Below are 23,657 nucleotides of genomic sequence, written 5' to 3'. Positions count from 1 at the left end.
TAAGAATTGTACTTAATGAGAACCTATGCGCTGGACACTCTGAGAAGTCACCTATGTACTTTATCTCTTTTAATCATTAAACCCTAAGAGATTGGGTTCTCTCCATTTTACATATGATGAAACCGTTTGGAGTTAAAGAAAGTTGCTTAAGATTGCCAAGTTAGTGAGAAGTGGAGCTACGACTGAATGTCTCTTGACTCCAACGCCAGAACGAGCTTTCCCAGCGAAAGTTCGGGTCGCGCGCCTCGGCAAATACTTAGCAACTGTTTAGAAGACCGGCGGACAGTGCAAAGCAGGGAACCCCAGGCGGCGCCCTCGCAATGCCTATCCCCGCACCCCGGCCCCCCAAACCCGGAAAGGGGGCGGGGGCGGCTGGCAGCGCCCCTCTGCAGCCCGCCCCTCCCTTCCCGCCCCCGGAAGTGACGCGCGGCGGCTCCGGCGTCCGGGAGGGGCCCAGACGCTACTCGGGGGGGTTTGAGAGTGGCGGCGGCCGCGGAGCTACAGGCAAGCCCGGCAGCGGCGAGAACGCCCCAAGCGCGCGCCCGGCGAGTAGCGGCCTCGACGACCCACGCCGCCGCCGCGTGCGGGGGCGGGGAGGGCGGGGCGCGAGACGCCGCGGCGGGTGCGGCGGCGGCTACAGGAGATGCGGGAGGCTGCGGACACCCGGCGGGCTCTGCTCGGCCGCCGCCGCCTTCTCCGGCTCTGCCGCGAGAGTCGCAGCGGCTGCTGCGCCGTCTTCGAGTTCCCAGCGTGAGGAGGAGGCGGCGGGCGGAGAAGAGCATCGTGTTCGAGGCGGAGACTCGGAGGGAGCCACGCGCGCGGCCTCGGTGAGCGGCCAGCCTCGCGCGCCTCATTTACCCCGAGCCCCCGTCTGGGTCTCGCGGCCGCTGCCTCCAACCGCAGAGAGCGCGGGCGGGGGCGAGGGGCTCGCGACACAACAGGAAGCGAGCGGGCGGGGGCGGGAGCGGGGTTGAGGCGCGCGCTCCCCTGGGGACCCGCCCCCAGCCCGCCCTGCCCGCTCCAGTGGCCCCAGCCCAGAGGCGCGCAGGTGGACGCGGCAGCGCCCCGTTCTCTTCGCCCCTTATTTGGTCCCGCGAGGTCCTCTGGTTAAAAAGGTGGCAGTGGGTTGCTTTTTTTGTTTTTTTGTTTTTTTTCCTTGGGGCGGGGGGAGGGCAACAGGGGAGCGATTCTGACTTTCTGTAGTGACAGGAAGTTGGAAAGTGAAAGTACGGTAATTCAGTGCTTACCCAGGCACGGTGAGGTTGCGGCTCTTCCCCGGGACTTTGATCTCCTCGGGGGCACACGGTCATCCGCGTCTCTTCCTCTCCCCAAGCTCGCTGTTCATCCGGTGTCAAGTTTCATTTCTTTAACTGCTTCTCTCCAGCAAACCTCCTCCCCCTTTACTTTCCGATTAATATACAGCTGCCGCAAGGCTGGTGGCTTCTTCATTCTTCGGAACTGTCTTTTAAGAGCTGAATATTAACTGGCCTTGGCGGGAAAGAAGGGGCAGTCTTGATTGAAGTAGTCGAAAGATAGAGTTGGCTTTTTCCCAGGCTATCACTGTTTGAAGTTCGGGGCATTTAAGTAAAGACCCTGGAGTTTTATTCCGAATCAGAACGGTTCGCGCATCTCTTTGGTTGGTGGATCAGGTCCTCCCTCCCCCTTTGCCATCTCCCACTTACCGCCCCACTGCGTGGAAAACTTGGTGCTGCACTATTTAAGAGTGTCGGTAGTGTTTTAGTTACAACGTATTGTGGTTCTATCTTCCCTTCTCAGGAACTCTCTCTTGACTTTTATTTCAACATTAAAACTGCGTTAAGTGGAATCCATTTAGGGAACTACTGTTTTTAAGTTTAATGGTAACAGTACACTTTTAATATTCTGTTAGTGTAGGATACACAAGGTACTTTTTGACAACGACGATGGTTTTACCTCAAAATTAGTCTTGATACATGTCATAATTGGTTGTTTTATTGAAGCAACCTTCTGAATTTGGAGACATGTATTTTTTGGGTCTTAGCTACTGTTTCTGAAAAATAGTTGGGCTGTGGGGTCACCACAGCAACTAGGCTATGTGTATTGTAAACATGTTTAGGGTGGAAAAGGTTTCATTTAATAGAGACTTCCTTTCCCTAGTGAATTCCTCAGCATGGTCCTTTCATTTTAGCACAGGGATTAATCTCCTATCTTTGAAGCGTTATGTTAGAATCAGTTGTATTTTCCACATTTAACCTCTGAAGAATCAGTTTCCTTCTTTTGGATCAGTTAAGTATTTCTCTCCCACATTATACTTCTAAAAACACTTTTAAAAATGTAACTTTGGGGGAAAATACTGTAATTGTAGAAACACTGAGATTTTTGTGAGAAGAAAAATAAAGGATTTGGGGTTTTTTTGACTGAAGATAACAAAAATAAAAGTGTATTTTTTTACTTTTTTTCACCTTTGTATTTTTAAATAATTGTTTTCTGTAACTTTTTTCCTTTTATTTTTTTATGGCTGAGGAAATCTCTTTTATGGCTAAGAAATTCCATCTTAATAGCACACTTGTAGGAACTAAAATGAAGAGGTTCTACTTAACTATATGCCCAGTGGTTCACCACTCTTTCTTTTTTTTCCCCCCCACTTTTTATAATTTTTTTTTCCATTATAGCTAATTTACAGTGTTCTGTCAATTTTCTACTGCACAGCAGGGTGACCCAGTCACACATACATGTATACGTTCTTTTTTCTCACATTATCGTGCTCCATCACAAGTGACCAGATATAATTCCCAGTGTTATACAGCAGGATCCCATTGCTTATCCATTCCAAAGGCAATAGTTTGCATCTATTAACCCCAAATTCCCATTCCCTCCCAGTCCCTCCCCCTCCCTCTTGGCAACCACAAGTCTGTTCTCCAAGTCCATGATTTCAATTTCTGTGGAAAGGTTCATTTGTGCCATATATTAGATTCCCAATATAAGTGATATCATATGGTATTTCTTTCTCTTTCTGACTTACTTCACTTAGTATGGGAGTCTCTAGTTCCATCCATGTTGGCTGCAAATGGCCTTATTTTGTTCTTTTTTATGGCTGAGTAGTATTCCATTGCGTATAGATACCACATCTTCCTAATCCAGTCATCTGTCGATGGACATTTAGGTTGTTTCCCTGTCTTGGCTGTTGTGAATAGTGCTGCAATGAACACAGGGGTGCAGGTATCTTTTTCAAGGAAAGTTTTGTCTGGATATATGCCCAAGAGTGGGATTGCTGGGTCATAAGATAGTTCTATATATAATTTTCTAAGGTACCTCCATACTGTTTTCCATAGTGGTTGTACCAGTTTACATTCCTACCAGCAGTGCAGGAGGGTTCCCTTTTCTCCACATCCTCTCCAGCATTTGTTATTTGTGGTCAGTCAGATTTATTTTCAGTCAAAGCCAATAAATCAATATCAAAATTGAATGAGTAGAATATTTCTTTAAAGTACCCACTGAAAATGTCAATTTTGTCTCTTTGTTAGTTTCTCCCCGAAGAAAATTCCTTTTCCAGTACTTCAGTCCAAAATCCACAGTGCCCTTTTTCTTTCACAACAATTGTTTAATCCCAGTACGCGCTGTAAAGAAGCTTCGGTGTTTTCCACAGTTAGGTTCTGCCCTGCAATGTCCAGCAGCTCCGCCAGCATGTGGCTCAGTCCATGCTCTCTCCTAATAACCAAAGGGGTGGTGGTGAAAGTTAACCCCTCACCACCCTGGGAACACTTCCTATTTGCTCCGCATAGCACTTGGGTGTTCACCGTGGAGATGTCGATGGTGATTTCTGTCTTTGTGCGTGTATAGCTTAGTCATTATAAACGTGTAGGGCTCAAGCATTATGTCCCTGAGAGGCATTAAGATTCTAGGATTTGGTTTGGTGAATGTTTCCAAAAATAGATGGAATTATAGGCACCACATTTGTAATGGTCTTGAGATTCCAGTTCTCTGTCTTTCCTTTTTTCTTTCTGACTCCCCCACTTCCCCCTCCTTCTGGCATCGTCATCATCATCATCTTTCACCTATTCACACTGCTATAAGCATTCTTTTTTTTTTAATTTTATATATTTTTTCCACTGTATAGCATGGGGACCAAGTTACATGTATACATTTTTTTTCCTCCCTTTGTTCTGTTGCGATGTAAGTATCTAGACATAGTTCTCAGTGCTACACAGCAGGATCTCATTTAAATCCATTCCAAGAGCAGTAGTTTGCATCCGTTAACCCCAAGCTCCCCCGATCGCTTCCACTCCCTCCTTCTCCCCCCGGGCAACCACAAGTCTATTCTCCAAGTCCATGATTTTCTTTTCTGTGGAAAGGTTCATTTGTGCTGTGTATTAGATTCCAGTTATAAGTGATATCATATGGTATTTGTCTTGGTCTTTCTGACTTATTTCACTCAGTATGAGAGCTCTAGTTCCATCCATGTTGCTGCAAATGGCATTATGTCGTTCTTTTTATGGCTGCGTAGTATTCCATTGTGTATATATACCACATCTTCCTAATCCAGTCATCATCATCATCTTTCACCTATTCACACTGTTGTAAGCATTCTTGATAGGAAGATGTCTGGAAATGTAGAGATTTGAGTTCTTTGGGTAAGCCGAAATTTGCTAGGGAGTAGTTGTAACAGATTTAGACTAACAAATAATTGTTTAAATGGGAAACATGTAGTTAAAAAGTAACTTGCCATGAACAGGCATCATCAGAAGAAAAGCCTCTGGTAAATTCAGAGAAATGACAGGGAACTCCTCCCCCCCAATACTTGATGGACATAATATAAAACCACTATTTTAACCCAGCTGAAGTGAGGCTGTGGAAAAGTATGATTCCTAGTGGGCATGGTTATTTCCCACTAAAGTAGCACTTCATGTTTGCATATTATTATCCCTTAGTATCTAATAATGTAATACTTCTTTACAACCCACTGGTGATGTGAATGCTTTTATCCACCTAGAGATGTGGTTTCCCTAATGAACAGGGTACTCAACTGTGACTACAGATACTTGGATTCATGGCCTGTTTCTCCATTAACTCTAACTGTGGGAGGCACCTCCTCCTTTCTATTCTTTAATATTTTCCCTTTTTTCCTGCCTTTTTTTCAGGGCCACATGAGTGGCATACGGAGGTTCCCAGGCTAGGGGTTGAATCAGAGCTGTAGCCACCAGCCTACACCACAGCAACAGCAATGGCAGACCGGAGCCACGTCTGTGACCTACACCACAGCTCGTGGCAACACCAGATCCTTCCCAACTGAGGGAGGCCAGGGATTGAACCTGTGTCCTCATGGACACTGGTCAGATTCGTTTCTGTTGAGCCATGATGGGACCTCCTTTTCACCTTTTTAATTTTAAGAATTCTTTATATTCTTTTTGATGGAAGTCCTTTATTATTTAAAAGTACTTTCTCCCATTCCAAGGATTGTCTTCTCACTTGATGGTATTATTTGCAACACAGAGTTTTAAATTTTAATGTACTCCTGTTTACCTGTTTCTATAGTATTCTTTTTGGCCGTGCCCATGGCATGCAAAAGTTACCGGGCCAGGGATCAAATCCATGTCACAGCAGTGACCTAAGCTACGGCAGGGACAACGCCAGATCTTTAACCCACTGTGCCCCCAAGGGAACTCCTGTTTTTATAGTATTTTAACAGAATAAATTTGATTAACTTTCAAGTCCTGTTCTGATCCACTGAGATAAAGAAAGGAAAGTTCTTTTTGTGTGTGTGTGTGAAGTTGCCATCATAGACTTCTTAGGATATGCTTATATATATTTGGCCAGAGTTTCTGCCCTAGAGAATGTTTCCTTATAAACAAGGTGTTTTGAAGTTTTTGTGAGGAAAATAACTGTGAGAAACATTTCCTTGCTGCTCCATTGCCTAAACCAGTGGTTGCTCACAGGGATGATGATGTCCCCCAGGAGAACATTTGGCAACATCTGGCGACATTTTGATTGCCAAACTGGGCAGGAGGTGCTACTGGCACCTAGTGGCTAAAGGCCAGGGATGTTGTTAGGCAAACTACAAAGCATGGGACAGCCTCCAGGAACAAAGAGTTATCTGGCCCCACACATCAATAGTATCGATCTGCGCTAAATAGGAAGATCCTAAAACTTGAGATATTGAAAAATTTTCAGGACATTCCTGTCATGCATGGCTCAGCGGTCACGCACCCGACTAGCATCTGTGAGGATGCAGGTTTGATCCGTGGCCTTGCTCAGTGGGTTAAGGATCCTTTGGCATTTCTGTGAGCTAGGATGTAGGTCGCAGACGTGGCCTGGATCCAGCTTTGCTGTGGCTGTGGTGTAGGCCAGTAGTTGCAGCTCCCATTCCACCCCTAGCTTGGGCACTTCCATATGCCCTGGGTGCGGCCCTTAAAAAAAAAAAAAAAAAAAAAAAAATTTCAGTTCAGATCTTTCTAGTCAATTAAAGGTTGCTATTCAAATAAAAGAGCAGTCTACACAGATGGAATCCCTGTGTATGGGATGGTGACTTGTAATTTGTAAATTAAGAAACATTTTGCTGAATTTTTAGTGCTGCCAACTTATGTGTAAATTACATTTATGCCAGTGGAAACTGTTTGGAGGAGAAATACCTGCAGAGCAAAAGTTGGTTATTTCCTCTCCCTCCGGACCTCCTGAAGACACACACATACATGTTCTGGCAAATACGAGAGCTGGGCTAGTTTAGATGGATACTGAAAAGATAGTCTCCTCAGAGAATAGGACAAAGAGTTTTTAAGATAAAACTTAATGACAATTATAATCTTATTGATTGGCCTTGATCCGTCTGCTCCTATAATTTATAGAGCTAGCTTTATCTCTCAGTAAGACTTTCCTTAAGCAGAGTGGTGTGCTTAAAAGTTTCAACTCTGGATCCAGATTGCCTGGGTTTATTTTTATTTTATTTTATTTTATTTGTCTTTTGTCTTTTTCTAGGGCCACTCCCATGGCATATGGAGGTTCCCAGGCCAGGGGGTCTAATCGGAGCTGTAGCCGCCGGCCTACGCCACAGCCAGAGTCACAGGGATCTGAGCTGCGTCTGCAACCTGCATCACACAGCTCACGGCAATGCTGGGTCCTTAACCCACTGATCAAGGCCAGGGATCGAACCCACAACTTCTTGGTTCCTAGTCAGATTCGTTAACCACTGAGCCACGATGGGAACTCCCCCCAGATTGCCTGGGTTTAAATCTCAGCTTCACCATTTACTTGCATGATCTTGGACAAGTTACTTTACTCTTATGGATCAGCTTTTTTGCATGTAAAATGAGGCTGCAGTAGTATCTCTCTTATAGGATTTCTGTGGAGATGAAATGAAGTGATGCAGTTAATACTTGAAACTGCCTGATGTATACACTATTGGCTGTTAACTGAGTATCTTCTCTGATGCCTCTTTCAGCTCATTGCTATGGACAGTGCTATCACCCTGTGGCAGTTCCTCCTTCAGCTCCTAAAGGAGCCTCAGAATGATCACATGATCTGCTGGACCTCTAATAATGGGGAGTTCAAGCTTTTGCAGGCAGAAGAGGTGGCTCGTCTCTGGGGGATTCGAAAGAACAAGCCCAATATGAATTATGACAAACTCAGCCGAGCCCTCAGATACTATTATGTGAAGGTAATACACATCCACCTCAAAACAAGAATTGTTCCTTCTGTTGAGGTTCGAGGTACTCATGCCCTGGCTTATTTATTTATTTAAAGAAGTTTTTGAAAAACTGAGGTATAATTGATATTTACAATTATATTAGTTTGGGGTACACAGCATCATGATGTGATATTTGTAAAAACTGAAATGATTACTGTTCTGGTTTATTTTAATCCAGTTTATTTTATAGCTAGAGTAGTTCGGAATTAGAATGAAAGATCTGAATGTTCCAGCTGTACTTCTGCAAATTCTGATTCAGTAGCCCACTCCCATTGTGCATATTTTATTCCTAATCGGAGTCGTTTTTAAAGAAGAAATGAGTATACGGAGTTCCCATTGTGGGGCGATGGGATTGGTGGTGTCTCCACAGTGCCGGGGCACAAGGTCCATCCCCAACCTGGTTTAGTGGGTTAAAGGATCACAATGGCAGTGCAGATCTGATCCATGATCCGGGAACTCCATATGCTTCAGGGTGGCCAAAAAGGAAAAAAAGGTTAGAGTTGGAATGAAGAAAAGGAAATTTGAGGTTCTTAAAGATAAATAAACTCTTGCCCGTGTCATAATTTACTTGGAAATTATATTTATGTATTTATTATTTTGTCTTTTTGCCTTTTCTAGGGCCGCTTCCCGCGGCATGTGGAGGTTCCCAGGCTAGGGGTCCAATTGGAGCTGTAGCCGACGGCCTACACCAGAGCCACAGCAACACAGGATCGGAGCCGCGTCTGTGACCTACACCACAGCTCAGGGCAATGCCGGATCCTTAACCCACTGAGCAAGGCCAGGGATTGAACCCGAAAACCTCATGGTTCCTAGTTGGATTTGTTAACTACTGCGCCACAACAGGAACTCCGGAAATTATCTCATATTTAAATTGCCTCATATTTACTTGTTTTTTAGCTTTACTTAATTCTTCCTCTTTTTTTTTTTTTTTTTTTTTTTTTTGTATTTTTAGGGCCATACTGCGGCATATGGAGGTTCCCAGGCTAGGGATCGAATCAGAGCTATAGCCACTGGCCTATGCCACAGCCACAGCAATGCAGGATCCGAGCTGTGTCTGCAACCTACACTGCAGCTCACAGCAATGCTGGATCCTTAACCACTGAGCAAGGCCAGGGATCGAACCTGCGTCCTCATGGATACTAGTCAGATTTGTTTCCGCTGAGCCACAACAGGAACTCCATAATTCTTACTTTTTAATTTAACCCTAGAACATAGATTAATTTCTTAAAGAATAGCTCTTAATACCTAGATTTGATTTTTTAGTGAAAATTTACTTATTTTTGTCTAATTTCTTATTATTTTGAATACATTCTTGGGCATGGAGGTAAAATAAATGGTTCAGATGGATAGAATTAGAATGAGAAGCTGGGATCTTAATTTCTTTCACGTTGGAGTGGTTGATTGCACCCGCTTTCCTGTATGGAGAGGGGAGGTGAGAAACAAAGGGAGTTTCTGAAGGAAGCGTCCTAAGCACAAGTAATGTTCTCAATTCCTTTTTGCTTCCTCAGGGTGTGAATGGCTTGTATCATTGGGGTCATTTGAGATTGCAGTTCAGTGTTTTGTTTTGTTTGCTTTTTAGGGCCGCAGGTGGGGCATGTGGAAGTTCCCAGCCTAGGGGTCGAATCAGAGCTACAGCTGCCAGCCTGTGCCACAGCCACAGCAACATGGGATCTGAGCCGCATCTGTGACCTGCACCACAGCTCACGGTAATGCCGGCTCCTTAACCCACTGAGCGAGGCCAGGGATCAAACCTGCATACTCATGGATGCTAGTTGGGTTCGTTACCGCTAAGCCACAATGGGAACTCCATAGTTCAGCGATTTTTGGCTGTGTACAGATATGTGGTTGACAGGGTTGAGCAATTAAAATCTTTCCACTTTTATGTAACATATCATTTTCAGTTATTTATAGGACATTTAGATGTTTTTTAACTTGTACTCCATAATAGTAGGAACTGTGTTTGTGATGGCTAGATACATTTGGACGATTTTGAAGTATTCGAGTAGACTACCTGTCAGATAGAGAGCCGCGTTAGGTCGGTCTTTTCATGAACCGTGGGGGTAAATTTATCAGAAAGTATAAGAATGCTTATCTTGTTTATCTCCAGAACATCATTAAGAAAGTGAATGGTCAGAAGTTTGTGTACAAGTTTGTCTCCTACCCGGAGATTCTGAGCATGGATCCGATGACAGTGGGCAGGGTTGAGGGAGACTGTGAAGCTCTGGGCATCGCTGAACTCAGCAGCAACAGTTCCAGAGACGTGGAGAACGGAGGGAAAGAGAAGCCGCTGCAGCCTGGTGCCAAGACCTCTAGCCGCAATGACTACATCCACTCTGGCTTATATTCTTCATTTACTCTCAACTCTTTGAACTCCTCCAGCAGGAAGCTTTTCAAATCTATAAAGGTTGAGAATCCAGCTGAGAAGTTGGCAGAGAAAAAATCTCCTCAGGAGCCAACGCCATCTGTTATCAAATTTGTAACAACACCTTCCAAAAAGCCACCAGTTGAACCCTTTGCTGCCACCATTTCAACCGGCCCCAGCATTTCTCCATCTTCAGAGGAAACGATCCAAGCGTTGGAGACTTTGGCCTCCCCCAAACTGTCTTCCCTGGAAGCCCCAACTTCTGCATCCAGTGTAACCGCCGCCTTTACCACCGCACCTCCTAGTTTGTCTGGATCCCCCTTGCAGGAGGCTCCTGGAACACCTTCACCACCGCTGAGTTCCAACCCCGACATGGACACAGACATGGAGTCCGTGGCTTCCCAGCCAGTGGAACTTTCAGAGAACTTGTCCCTGGAGCCTAAAGACCAGGATTCAGCTTTGCCAGAAAAGGACAAAACAAATAATTCATCAAGGTCCAAGAAACCCAAGGGGTTAGAGCTGGCACCCACCCTCGTGATCACAGGCAGTGATCCAAGCCCACTGGGAATACTAAGCCCATCTCTCCCGACAGCTTCTCTTACGCCAGCACTTTTTTCACAGGTAATGCTTTCTTTCCTTTGAAGGCTTTCTTTCGTTTTTGGTTTTTACTCACCTCTTTAAACAAATCCAGAGTTTATAACCTCACTTCTCATTCTGCTATGTATATAACCTTAGGGAGGTTGTATATGACCTGCTTCCTCCTTTCAATTAGGATTGTCCAAATAAAAAGTTTGGAGTACTTGTTCTACAAGTAAATAAATGTTTTGGTTTTTCCATTTTCTCCTAAAGAAAGTAAGTATATAGTTTTTCTCTTTTTTGGGGGGTGGGGTCTTATAAAACAATAGTCATAATCTCAACAGATCCTTGAGGACCTTAAGAAAAATGGGGGTGATGGTGAGTAACAAGGTTGCATAGTTACATTAGATATTTCTTAAATTGCCTGTCTCTTATAATGTTTAAATAGTTAGTTTACTCCTAGATCTCATTATTAAGGGGAAAATATGTTTGTGACCATAATTTCTCCATACCTGAGTCCAGATTGTGTTTTTTTTTTTTTTTTTTTTCTATTTGAAAAAGACCCTACAAAAACGAGAGAGGAAATATTTTGACCTTTGTCTTTCCTGGGTTGCAAAAGTGATTTCTGAGGTTTTGCCTGTGGTAAAATTTGAGACTCGGGGATATTTGGAGTGGAGAATAGGACAATATCTGGGTTCAGGGCTGTGAGTGTTTATTGCAAGGATAAAGCATAATCCTGATAAACCATTGAGTTGTATCTTTATTTTGTATATTACAGACCCCTATCTTACTGACTCCGAGCCCCTTGCTCTCCAGCATCCACTTTTGGAGCACTCTCAGCCCCGTTGCTCCCCTGAGTCCAGCCAGACTGCAAGGTGCTAACACACTCTTCCAGGTAAATTACATAAAGCTCATCTTTTGTAATTGGGGTGAAGTAAATGAAGAAAGAGGCAAAAAGGCAAAATCTGCTTTTCAGTCTTTGTTTTTTGTTTTTTTTTCTGGCCACACCCACGGCATATGGAAGATCCCAGGCCAGGGATTGAATCAGATACACAGCTGCCACCTATGCTGCAGCTGTGGCAACACCGGATCCTTTAACCCACTGTGCTGGGCTAGGGGTTTGAACTCTGCCTCCAGAGTCTTAACCCCCAGCACCATAGCAGGAACTCCTGCTCTTCAGTTTAATGGTTGTAAAACTTCTGCTTAATAAACATTCTTTAGATTTATTTTTGAATTCCTAAGTGTTAATTTTCTGGCCAGTAAACAACTCAGGTAAACATTCACGGCAGAGTTTCCTTTTCCATACATTTGAATTGGACCAAGAATTGTACAAGACTATAGTGGATTTTGAGTCCACCCAATTTTTTGGTCATTCTAAATGCTAGAACTCCTCTTTTCCACCCCCCCCCAAAATATGTGTGTGTGTCCACACACACACACACACACACATATATATATATTTTAGGAGGGACCTTTGCAGATAGGTTTCCCTTTTTAACTGAGAATTTTTAAAAAATAGAGTTCCCTCATGGCCTAGTGATGAAGGATTCAGTGTTGTTACTGCTGTGGTTGGGCTTGATCCCTGGCCCGGGAACTTCTGCATAAGCAAGTGTGTCCCCCCACCCCAAATAGAGAAAACTTGAGAATCGTGTATCAAATATCCCCATTTCCCCCTCACTCAGAATTGATATTCATCAACATTTTGAGTATGTATTTAAAAAAATGAACATTATATTACCTTTTAACCAAGACCTTAGGAAAGGTCTCACAACTTTAAACCATTATTTTGCCCAAAATATCAATGGTTTATAACTGAAAGTCTTTCCTGAAGTTGATTCATTTACTTATTCAAGGGTAACTCCCTGAGAGATTTTCTTAGATTTTTGTATATAACTTTCCAAGAACAAATGAAATGGTAAGGGAAAAAAAGAAAATAGGAGTTCTCCTGTGGTGCAGCAGGTTAAGGATCCAGCATTGTCTCTGTAGTGCCTTGGTTCACTGCTTTGGCGCAGGTTTGATCCCTGACCTGGGAACGTTCATATTTTGTGGGCATTTAAATAAATAAATAAAAATCTTTCTACTTCTGAATTCTTTTGGCAAAACGTCTAAATTATTGACTAGAAAAGTGTTGAGAATTTTCCATATTTCTTTTCCATATTTTTCTTTGCCTCTCACAGATAATTGAGTTGTTGAAAGTCATAGTGCTCATGTAGCTTCAGCCTGGACTCTCAGAACATGTGATGAGGAGCCCTTTTCAGGAACGAGCACTCTGTAACTGTTTGCACCAATTATAAATAGGGTTAAGAGATGGGCATCTCATTCTGGACCTCTTTTTGACAGTGATTTGCTTTATAATTAAATTATACTCTGTAGTGCCTGCTGTCATTTATGGCACTTTCTAAAACCTTCATTTGAAGTCAGATGTAAACCTGTGTACCCTAGCATCTGAAGGAAGGTATAGCTTTGTTATTTCTATTAGGCTGGAGAGTGTTTTTATATATATATATATATATATATATATATATATTTATGGCTGCCGCTCCTGTGGCAAATGGAAGTTTCCAGGGTCGGGGATTGAATCAGAGCTGCAGTTGCAGCCTATGCCACAGTTTACAGCAACAGCCAATCCTGAATCCACTGAGGCGGGCAAGGGATTGAATCTGCATCCTCACAGAGACAATATCAGGTCCTTAACCCGCTGAGCCACAACAGGAACTCCGAAAGTGTTAATATTTAACATGTAAGACAAACAGTGTTTTTCTTTAAAGTGTTTGTGACATCATATTTTTCTATGATAAACAATTGCTGCCTTTGTCCTCTGAGCCACTGCAGGTGGCTGTCGTGTTCTGCCTCAGGGAATATAATAGGGATAGGAAGTAAAATTTGAGGTTGCATAATAGGATGGTGATGTGTTTTATTTTCTTTCTCAGTTTCCTTCTGTGCTGAACAGTCATGGGCCATTCACTCTGTCTGGCCTGGATGGACCTTCCACCCCTGGCCCATTTTCCCCAGATCTACAGAAAACATAACCTATGCACTTGTGGAATGAGAGAGCCAAGGAATAAAGAAACAGAGAGATACTCAACATGATTACATTTAAAGTGAGCGATCGATACTTCCACACTGCTGATAATAGACTCTTGGGATTTCTGCCGCTCCCATTAAAATGCTTTTGTAGGATTCCCTTTGAATGGGACTCAAGTTAGACTGTGTATGCAAATGCCTTAATTGGAGTCCAAACTCCACCTCCCTCTTTTTCTGTTTAAAAAATATTTTGAACTTTGTGTTAAAGACATTTTTGGTGGGGTTTAGCAGCTAGCTATGCTTCGTAAGAGCAATGATGAACAAAGTTACTCCTCTGCCTTATTGGGACCTTAGGCTAGGGAAAAAAAAAATTATGCTTTGAGCATATTCTATAAAGAAATATTAGGTGAATGAAATTGGCCATATCTTTAGGACCTAAGTGTGCTCTGTTGAATAGTAAACCTGAGATGTGCATAAGCAGTGGAGGAAAAAGAATCATCCTCTTGACACTGCCTAAGACTGGGGTAGGACTATTGGGGAGGTTCTGTTTTGTGGTGAACTGCAACGTATGTGAGCAACTCCACAAATAGGCATGGTCTTTACATTTATTCAGGGTGGGTCTTTTAGCCATAAGTGTGATCTTGTCTGAGCCTGTCAACAGAGCTTGGAGCTAGTTTGTTCCCACATAGAAAGATTTGTAAACCCTGGGGCTTAAGGCAGTGTTTGGAACAACCAGTGAGAATATGGGACCCCATATCTGGCACAGAAATGTCATCTGCACCCATGCAATGCAGCATGGTAAATGATGGCCTGTAGGGGGATGAACCTGGGCTTGGAAATTTTGAGGCATCTCTGGGTCAAAAAGATGGGGTTGAATAACTTGAAACAACATGCAGGGCTTTTCCCAGTTATAAGATACCCAGTGTGAAGGACCCTGTTTTCTGTTCATTTTATCCCATTTTCTAGTCTGTATATTTATCCTTTTAAATTTAAGGATGTTAGAGGTTGTGATGGTTTGAATGATGTAATTAGGAAGATGAAATGCAAAGTGAAGCCTCCAAATCTGTAGTGAGGTAAAGATGAGCGTATTTCTTTGAAAAAAAATTTTTTTTTAATGAAGGAGGAAGAGAGTTGCTTTGGAAATGATCATAAGTGGGATTGGATTATTCAGATTAGTGGTGAAACATTTAGGCCTTCGTCTCTTCCACATTCATAAAATGTTACCATAATGTCCTCCCATCACAGTGGAGTCTTTTGAAAAATTTGGCTTCAAAGTCCAGGATTAGATGATATCCTGCCACTGTCACCACCACTACCCCCCTGGCCATTAAACTAGTCTTTCAGCCCCAGAAATAGTTCCTATAATTGAACCACCTGAACCAAATGGAATGAGGGAGTCAGGACTCGACACTGCTATAAACCAACATTTTCCCGGTGTATAAAAGTCACTTTAAATTTGCTGTGTACAGTGTAGAGAAACTCTAATAGACGTCTACGCTAGTTCACTAGTAGCAGAGGGACAGTATTCAGGGAGCTGCCTTTATATTTGTAGCTTTGGAGACCTGTTACTGGTTCAGTTGTGGTTATCAGCTGAGAAGTTCTGTTCCTGAGATGTGCAATAATAGTGTTGAAAGGTAGTGTTCAGTAGTGACGGGGAACAGACATCCTGGATTTTTTTCCCACATCGAATCATTTAGTTTGCATGCCTCTTTGAAATTAGCTTGCTCTGCAGCACTTTGGAATAGTCTTATTAGGTTAATTCACATTTTGTACATTAAATAAGGAAATATTGATGGCTTGATTGAACTAGATATTTTCAATTTTGAAAGCACAAAAAGTATCTTTGAATCAGAGGAGAAAAGCCATTGGTTTGTTGTCACAGATAATATCTTTGCTAATTAACTGTGTCAGCACAGGGGTGCCTGGGAACCAAAGGCACCTTTAAAACTCAGTCAAAGCAACTTCCTAGGAGCCAGTTTGAGTGAGTCCTCTGCCTATAAACCTCTCCCGGGAGTCTCTGAGAGGTGCGGGCCTGGGAGGTTGATGATGATCTGCTTTCTCTTTGAGATCAACTATTCTGGGGAATCTGGCGTGTGTGTTTGTGTGTATGTGTGTGTTCACTTTTTAAAAAATGAAACTACAACCGTAGCACAAATGTTTGAGGCAGATGGTTCTATTTGTAAACTACCTCCTTCCTGGAAAAGTCTCTGCTTTGTAGTTATTTGAACATCCATAGAGGAGTTCTTTGCATCAGAAGGTGACATGCCACTTAAAATCAGTATTCACTGGAGGGAATTATATTTGGCCTAGCTGTAGCCGCTATCCATCACTAGTCACTTGGCCAGGATGAATGCTGGTGGGCAAACGTACCCAAGTTAAGATAGGGGAGCAGGTTGAATGAGTTTTTGAGACTTCTGCTATGATTAGCTTAACTTTTCGTTTGCTCTCTCCAATAGCTAGTAAGTTGTATGCTGGGAAATGTTTAACAGCCAGGCTGTCGAAAGGGAAAAAGAGGCCTTAAATTGTAGTATTTGCTGATTTCCATGATGTAAGTTACTCCCTTGTGGCTGATTTTAAACCTTGGAGTTGAGAAGGGATGTTGGCTCAGAGCCACACACACTCAGCCAACAGACCACTACATTTATTCCACACTAGGGTGGATTTTCACATAATTTTTTTTTCTTTTCTTTCTTTCAAGGGCTGCACCCATAGCATATGGAGGTTCCCAGGCAAGGGGGTCGAACCGGAGCTTTAGCTGCCAGCTTGCACCACAGCCACAGCAGCACAGGATCCGAGCCATGTCTGCCACCTACACCACAGCTCATGGCCATGCTGGATCCTTAACCCACTGAGCAAGGCCAGGGATCGAACCTGCATCTGCATGGATGCTAGTCATATTCATTTCCACTGAGCCACCACAGGAATTCCCTCACATAATTTCTAAAATAATTTTTTCTCTTTGGTTTGTCACAATGCTTTCGTGATGTAATATCCCTCATGGCATATTTTGTGTGTTCAAACAAAGGTGGAAACTTCCATTGATGTAAAAAAAATTTATACATGATGGAAGAATCCAGAAACCCTCAAAAGGTCACCTTTAAGCTTTTTAGAATTAAAGTATAGGTTTAATTTTTCTACATTTTGGTGGTTAAAATACAGGAATAGTAATTTTTTTTTAGATTTTGATGGGAAAAATATGCCCAGGAAACTATGTAGTAAAAGGTACTGGATTTTTTTTTTTGTTTTTTTACACTGAATTTTTCTTTACACCCAAAGAATTCCTTAAAGATTTGCATATTATGTTAGAGATCAAAAAAGGCAGGACTGACCATTGAATCTTTTCACACGGCACAATTTCTAGTTTTCTCTGTATGATGTGTCACTTAGGCTTGGAGGGGAATACAAATCAGAGGCTTGGAATTTGGGAGCTGTCACTGCAGGCTGTTGAGATTATCCTTCCCAGCTGGCATTGTATGATGTTCAGTCTAAGGACATTGTTTCATCCTGATCCCAGGATTTGTGCTATGATTCTAAAATTCTCCAAGGCCGTTTCTTGTGTTGCTAGTGAATTTATGCACATTAGAGGCACTCACTGACATTTCGGAAAAGCAGTCTCCAACCTTTCTGAACACTCATCTTGATCAATAAAAGGTTTTGAACATAAATCCCTTTTGCAAATTCATATGCTGTATGCTAAGTTATATATTGCTATGCTAAAGTCATATGTACATTATAAGATATATGCAAAACAGAAAATAAGGGCAGCATAAAAATATGTCTTGAGTAGATATTCTGGTATCTTCTTCCTGTACCCAGTAGATTGTCTTGTGCCCTGCCCTTCACAGTGTGTACTCTATTTTGAAGACCCCTCACTGATCAAGGTATTCTCAGTCTAATCTTGAAAACCAAAAATGTAGATGCTTTGGTTGTTAATATGGGGAAATCCTTTCCATGTTTGATCTGACTTTTATGTAAAATCTCTGGAAGAGATATAGGAATTTTTCAGGAAAGCTTGTCATCTAACTTTCTGAAGCTTCATACTAATTCTTTTTCATCACTTGCCAAATAGCCCATTACCAAGTATTTTCCAGAGCTTTACGCATATGATTTTTGATAGCTTGTCATCTCTTTCCTTTTCATATTAGGTGTGACTTTATAACTTCTCTTTTATTTGCTGTTCACCAACTTTTTTTTTGACCTTATTAATGTTATATTTTACCAACAATTTCAGAACTATTTCAAGTTGCTTTATGTTAAAATATGTAACAACCTTCATTTCTTGCTGCATTAAGAAGTTTTAATTTTTTTAATTTGTAAATTTTGGCATCTGAAGAAATACTTTCTTGATGGGCCTGTTCTGTCTATCACTTCATTTACTGTATGAAATGTATTATTTACCCGTACCAGAAATGTAGAATTGTGGTGAGGTGCCACTTTTAGGTGTGTCAACAAGTATGGTGACTAGTGCAGGTCTCTGTGCAGAAGCCTGGAGCTCAGAGTGAAGGACCACGCAGGAGAGCTTGACGCCTCACCAGGTGTACAGACTGTGACCTGAAGGGCAGAAATGGAATCGAGGCGGTAATTGTTCAGTTCACAGTAGTGAAGCAGAGACCAGCCATAGCTGTCGTGAGCAGGTACTCTGACCAGAGAATGAGTTGGATGGAAAATGTTTGATTAATTTTCTTTTTGGTCTGGGGTCAACAAGTAAGTGTCTTGTTACTTGTAATGCTGCTGGTGTTCTACCTGAAACAAGGTGCCCTGTGACTCCTCTCTGTCATCAGAACTCTGCTTGTCGACGTTGAAGTTTTAATCTTAGAATCTAGAATTCTTGTGGGCGGTGGTGTATTAAGCAAGAAGGTGGTTTGATTTCATTTCTCGTATTTGGTGGAATCTGTGAGGCTACATGTCATGTTTTTACCTGCAAGCTGAGCAGATCGGAAAGGTGAGCTGTTGATGTGGAGTGTAAATGTTCCATTTGACTCTGCCAGTTTCTTTAAGCTGCTTTTCTGGAAAAGAACTTGTGATAGATTGATAGCCTACCAGAAAATAGTGATTTCCAGGGTGCTGCCTTGCACACTTAGCCATTGTGAAATGGAACCCGGAGTGGTTTGTGAGAGGGAATGTCGGATCTACGCTTTCTATAGAAGCCAGGAAATTCAAGCTGTTGTTATTAATATCATTTTATTTTTTTTTTTTGCTTTTGGCTTTTTAGGGCCGCACCCGCGGCATATGGAGGTTCTCACGCCAGGGGTCCATTCAGAGCTGTAGCTGCCAGCCTACACCATAGCCACAGCAGCGCTGGATCCTCAGCCCACTGAGCAAGGCCAGGGATCGAACCCGCCTCCTCATGGATACTATTTGGGTTGGTTAACCGCTGAGCCACGACGGGAACTCCTTAACATCATTTTAAATGAAACCTTTAACAAGAGTATTTCTGAAGGATACAATCAAACAGTGTAAGTCTCCTAAACTTTAATCTTTTGAGTATAATATACATCAGGAAGTTTTATGAGGTTAAAATTTTTATTCTAAAATATTTAATTGGGAGACTAGAGCACTTCTTTTATGTCATTCTGATTTATCAGCTGAGTGCATATTTGTGTGTGTGTGTGTGTGTATATACTGATGTGTTGACTGAGTATATGTTTGTGTGTATGTGTATAAATAAGTCTATTTTTCAGAGGGAACATATATTCATCCTAGTCTAGGATGGTTCCTAGGCTATTTTATACTCGAACTTAAAAAAAAATAAAAAAACAAAAATAAAAAAATGGCCGCACTTTGCAGTTGCCACTTTTTAAAAACTTAATGCCTCGCACATTTCAGTTTTTTTTTTTTAAATACATAGAATCATAGGCCTTAAAAACTAATTGCTTGTCAATGTTTTAGAAATACTGTACAGAGCTCCATGTAACATACTCTAAGCAAAGTCATCTTAAAACTGTTGTCTTATGTTCATGTTGGTACTGAGCACATAAGGATGTTCTTTCTTAAAATTTCTACATTTATCTTTGTGTAAAATTCTTGTTACATTGGGTTCTAGGTTTCTCAGCAAGGAGGATTATCCTGAAAGTTGTGTTTCTAAAATACAGATTTGACCATGATAGACATAGTGCTGGAGGAATTCTGGCCTTGTAGCCTCATTTATCCTTTTGAACTGTACATAATAAGCATTAGCAGAAAACCTCAGCGTATCTTGGGCTGAATGTTCTTCTCAACTTTGCCTTGTTTCCCATAAGGGCCCATTCTGGTTCTTGTCCCCTCCAAGGATTATGAGCCCTGTGAGGACAGGCCTGGGATCTTCTGGACGGGGTGGGGGTGGGGAGGTGCCCCGTGGCTGGACCTGGGTTCTAGCCAGTGGCATCATTCAAGCTTGCCTAGAGTTCAGGGGTGGGAATGCCATAGGTTGATGTGAAATCACTTGGCACTTTGGCGGGGCGGGGGGGGGGCACCGTTATTAGCACTCTGTAGTTTTTAATAACTGGAAGCACTTAATGATGATTTTGTTTGTTTTCAGCTTTCGGATATTGAGGGTCAGGGATTTAAGGCTTCTTCCTTGTTAATGTTTTCTGGAATTTAAGACTGTTTGGAGAGGGGCTAAATGGATTCCCCAGTGAGCCGGTCTAGGCTCTGTAAGGTATGTTCTTTTGGCTAGGAGATTTTAAAATAATTTACAAGCTTTTACTGATGTGCTTTGTAGAAAGGTTTGCCCTTTAATGCTTTGCAGTTGGTGGATTTTACTCAACTTTGTGAACTCGCCAGCTTTGTTTCTTTTCTGTTTAATCATTGTTACTTCTTGTCTGTCATGTAGGGGACACAGTCCCTTCTAAGACATTTCATACTTTTTGTTTTTGATGGCAGTATTACCAGTGGCCTTTATGTGTACATTACATTCATTGCTTATGAGATAATGTAGCATATTGTATGAACTGCACTGTTCAGTATTACTGAAATTAACTGAGATGCATCTGTGTAAAGATAGAAATGAATAGTTAGTTTTTGATTACTCGAGACCTGTTTATTTGGTTTGGCCATTAGAGCTTTCCTAATTGCAGTCAAATGTATTTCTTCACTTTTACCTTCTAGCAGTTTCATTTATCTTTGTGGGTAGGAAAGATTAAATATGAAACTTAGTGCTGTCATTTTGCTACTCGTTGGCTTGGCTTTGGTTTGAGGCAAATTAACTAAAATTGGTTTCTTAGAATTATGCCCTTTTCACCAGATAATCAAGCTGGCTTTCAAAAAAAGCATGTAATTTTGTGTTCTGAAGAACAGACTAACAATTTTTTTATGAGCTCTAGTGGATCAAGTGTAGACATCACTTGAAAATTAATGTTAAACTTTTGATTTTCACCCACCCAATCTATAAATCAGAAAAAAAGCATATGTCTGCTATGGTGTTAACACAGAGAGATGTATTCTGGTATATCAGTGCCTGAGTTTGGGCTCCCTGGTAATAAGAACTTGTCAAGGTGCTTTCCTCAAACCTCGAGCCATTCACCTGAGAAGATCATTATTTCATTGTACATTTCCCCTCCGGTTTAGTTTATTGAAATCTATCTCTCATAATATCTAGTATCCACTACTTTTGGATTAATAGAATACTTAACATACGCCAGTGCATACCTACCCAAAAGACTGCATTTACTGTTATAGTGTCACTAATAACATGTCTTGATTTTTTTTTTCTTTTTGGTCTTTTTAGGGCCGCACTTGCGGCATATGGAAGTTCGCAGGCTAGGGGGTGAATCTGAGCTGTAGCTGCCCGCCTTTGCCACAGCCACACGGGATCTGAGCTGCATCTGTGATTTATATACCACAGCTCATGGCAACACCGGATCTGTAACCACTGAGTGGGACCAGGGAATCAAACCCGCATCCTCATGGATACTAGTCAGGTTCGTTACCCCTGAGCCACAATGGGAACTCCTAACTGTTTTGATTAATCTCAGTGTAATTTATATTAGAGAGACCGTCAAAGTATTAACATCGCTTTTCTTTCTTTTTCTAAGAAAGCAATTCAAATGATGGTAACTGATAACATTTATTAAAATGACATTGTTATTGATGCAACTGGAGAGAAACTGCCACATCTTCTCACTAAGCAGTCTGACTTAACCTGTTGGGAATCTAAGGGAAGTTGTTTTAGGGTGATCAGCGTGTCTGTAGCCAGAGCCTTGAGCTCTACGTGCATGCATGTGCAGCAAAGAAACTTTAGAGTTTAGGTTGGTTGAGGAAGAGAATGCTCTAGCACTTTGAGGGCTTTATAACATGCTGCTTTTAAGAGGAAAAAGTGTAGTTGATACTCAGTGCATCTCCAGACATAGTAAGGGGTTGCTCTGAATAACCAATCAGGTGATTTTTTTTTCTATCGCTTTGTTTTATGCAAAAATATTGTTAAATTCTATAATGACATGAATCTTTTTAGAAAGATGATACACTTAAACTATTTTATGTAAGAACTGACAGAGGAATTTGCTTTGTATAACGGCAAGCTGGCTTTAAGAAAGCATTGTTTCAAATTTACTAAAGTCCAAAATTATAGAGATATGTTAATAGATGTATGTGCAACTAGATATGGACAATTGTATTTTTTTAAATAAATATTTTTAACAAAATGACTTTCTGCATTGATTACTTCCCTCCTTCCACATCCATTGGGGTAGTCTCTGTGTATTATATTTTCATCTATGCTAAGTGTGGGTAAGGAAAGTTCAGCTTTCCCAAAAGTTGTCATTAAAACCTGGCCTTCAACTGTTTGATGGGCACCTGCATTAAAACACTTCAAGCCTGGGTTGAGGTAGGTACTAAAAAGGGGAAATTGTAAAGTGATTGTTGATATAAAAAGGAATTAAAAGAATACTGACTGGCTAGAAAAATGATTTGCCATGTGAAATCTTTATTTTACTTATAAAATTGATTTACATTTTTATAAAGGCTTCAAAGTTTTAATTCTTTTGTTTCAGCCCTTTGTAAGCAGCAACCGTGGCTTATTTCTGCTCCAGGCCCTGTTTCTTCATGTATTTTTTGAGATTAGAAACTGGAGACTTCAACTCACTTAGCAAAGGTAGGCCTTTTCAGAACTGGGCTGATAAAATATGCACAGGGACAAGTTGGGTTAAGAGGTGGCAAAATCCAGAGTTCCCATGATGGCTCAGTGGTGAATGAACCCCACTAGCATCCAGAGGACGCGTGTTCGATCCCTGGCCTTGCTCAGTGGGTTAGAGATCCAGCGTTGCTGTGAGCTGTGGTGTAGGTCACAGACGAGGCTCGGATCTCATGTGGCTGTGGCTGTGGCTGGCAGCTACAGCTCTGATTAGACCCCTAGCCTGGGAACCTCCATATGCCACAGGTTTGGCCCTAAAAGACAAAAAAACAGTGGCAAAATCCGTGGTCTGCTTCATATCTAGGTGAAAATAAGTTAGAGTGGTAGACTGTTCTGCGGTGGGCAGCAGTCTACTCGCCCTGGTGAGATGCCCCTTTTGGATGGTAAGGCCATGCTCAGCACGGTTGGGTGATTACCACTTGTGAGGATTCTCCTACACCAATGTAATTAAAGGTATTAACTAGAACAGTAGTCCCATGAGGGCAAATAAGTTTGGGAAATGGGGTCTCTACCTCCTGGAGAGTCAGAACACGTATTAGACCATCAAAAGCTCTAAGTCTTTTCGTTTACAAAGCCTGTTTCATCCACCTCTTACCTCTGACCATTGACCCATCCTCTTTGGAGAAGTATAATGTCTATTTTGCAATTACTTGGTGTTTCATAGACGCATGTCATGATACACTCACTCCTAATATTGGGTAGTTTTCCAGGGCTGGCGTTATTAGGTAGGAGATAATCATTAACGGTTATAAGATTTCACATTGTCGCCGCAAAGCACTGTGCTTGTTGGATAGACCCCGTAACTGAAGGGAGTCCATGAAGTTGCCTTCCTTTGGAATAACTCTACAATAAGCGGACATTATATACTGAAGAATGAAACAGGAACAATAATTTTTCTTTTTCTTTTTTTTTTTTTTTTTTTGGCTGCATCC

The 23,657-nt window shown here is 41.9% G+C and overlaps 1 protein-coding gene and 1 long non-coding RNA gene across 3 annotated transcripts in view; one reads left to right on the top strand and one right to left on the bottom strand.

The window, feature by feature from the left end:
- The window catches only part of LOC106504941, a 10,430-nt gene extending 9,076 nt beyond the window's left edge, over window positions 1-1,354 (bottom strand). Inside the window, exon 1 of the long non-coding RNA XR_001298900.2 lies at window positions 1,248-1,354. This is a non-coding gene — a long non-coding RNA (uncharacterized LOC106504941). The remainder of the gene's footprint in view (window positions 1-1,247) is intronic.
- Window positions 456-23,657, top strand: ELK4 (ELK4, ETS transcription factor). Of its 2 annotated transcripts, none has more exons than XM_003357396.4 (5): window positions 456-827; window positions 7,412-7,627; window positions 9,765-10,640; window positions 11,374-11,490; window positions 13,526-23,657. In XM_003357396.4, the coding sequence occupies exons 2-5, from the start codon at window positions 7,421-7,423 to the stop codon at window positions 13,622-13,624; spliced, it is 1,299 nt and encodes a 432-aa protein (XP_003357444.1). In that variant the 5' UTR covers window positions 456-827; window positions 7,412-7,420; the 3' UTR covers window positions 13,625-23,657. The 2 variants fall into 2 exon arrangements, with proteins under 2 accessions (XP_003357444.1, XP_005667593.1); XM_005667536.3 differs by lacking the exon at window positions 456-827 and adding an exon at window positions 1,013-1,115.

This window comes from Sus scrofa, chromosome 9 (assembly GCF_000003025.6).
Source record: "Sus scrofa isolate TJ Tabasco breed Duroc chromosome 9, Sscrofa11.1, whole genome shotgun sequence".
Taxonomy (NCBI): domain Eukaryota; kingdom Metazoa; phylum Chordata; class Mammalia; order Artiodactyla; family Suidae; genus Sus; species Sus scrofa.
The sequence above is the reverse complement of the archived record's forward strand: the minus strand, read 5'-3'. Positions and strand labels throughout refer to the sequence as shown.

Excerpts from the sequence above, each read along its gene's own strand:
- ELK4 (XM_003357396.4), top strand. The coding sequence starts at position 7,421 with ATGGACAGTGCTATCACCCTGTGGCAGTTCCTCCTTCAGCTCCTAAAG. Across the intron at positions 7,628-9,764 it reads TCAGATACTATTATGTGAAG|AACATCATTAAGAAAGTGAA; the intron begins GTAATACACATC and ends GTTTATCTCCAG. Across the intron at positions 11,491-13,525 it reads GTGCTAACACACTCTTCCAG|TTTCCTTCTGTGCTGAACAG; the intron begins GTAAATTACATA and ends TTTCTTTCTCAG.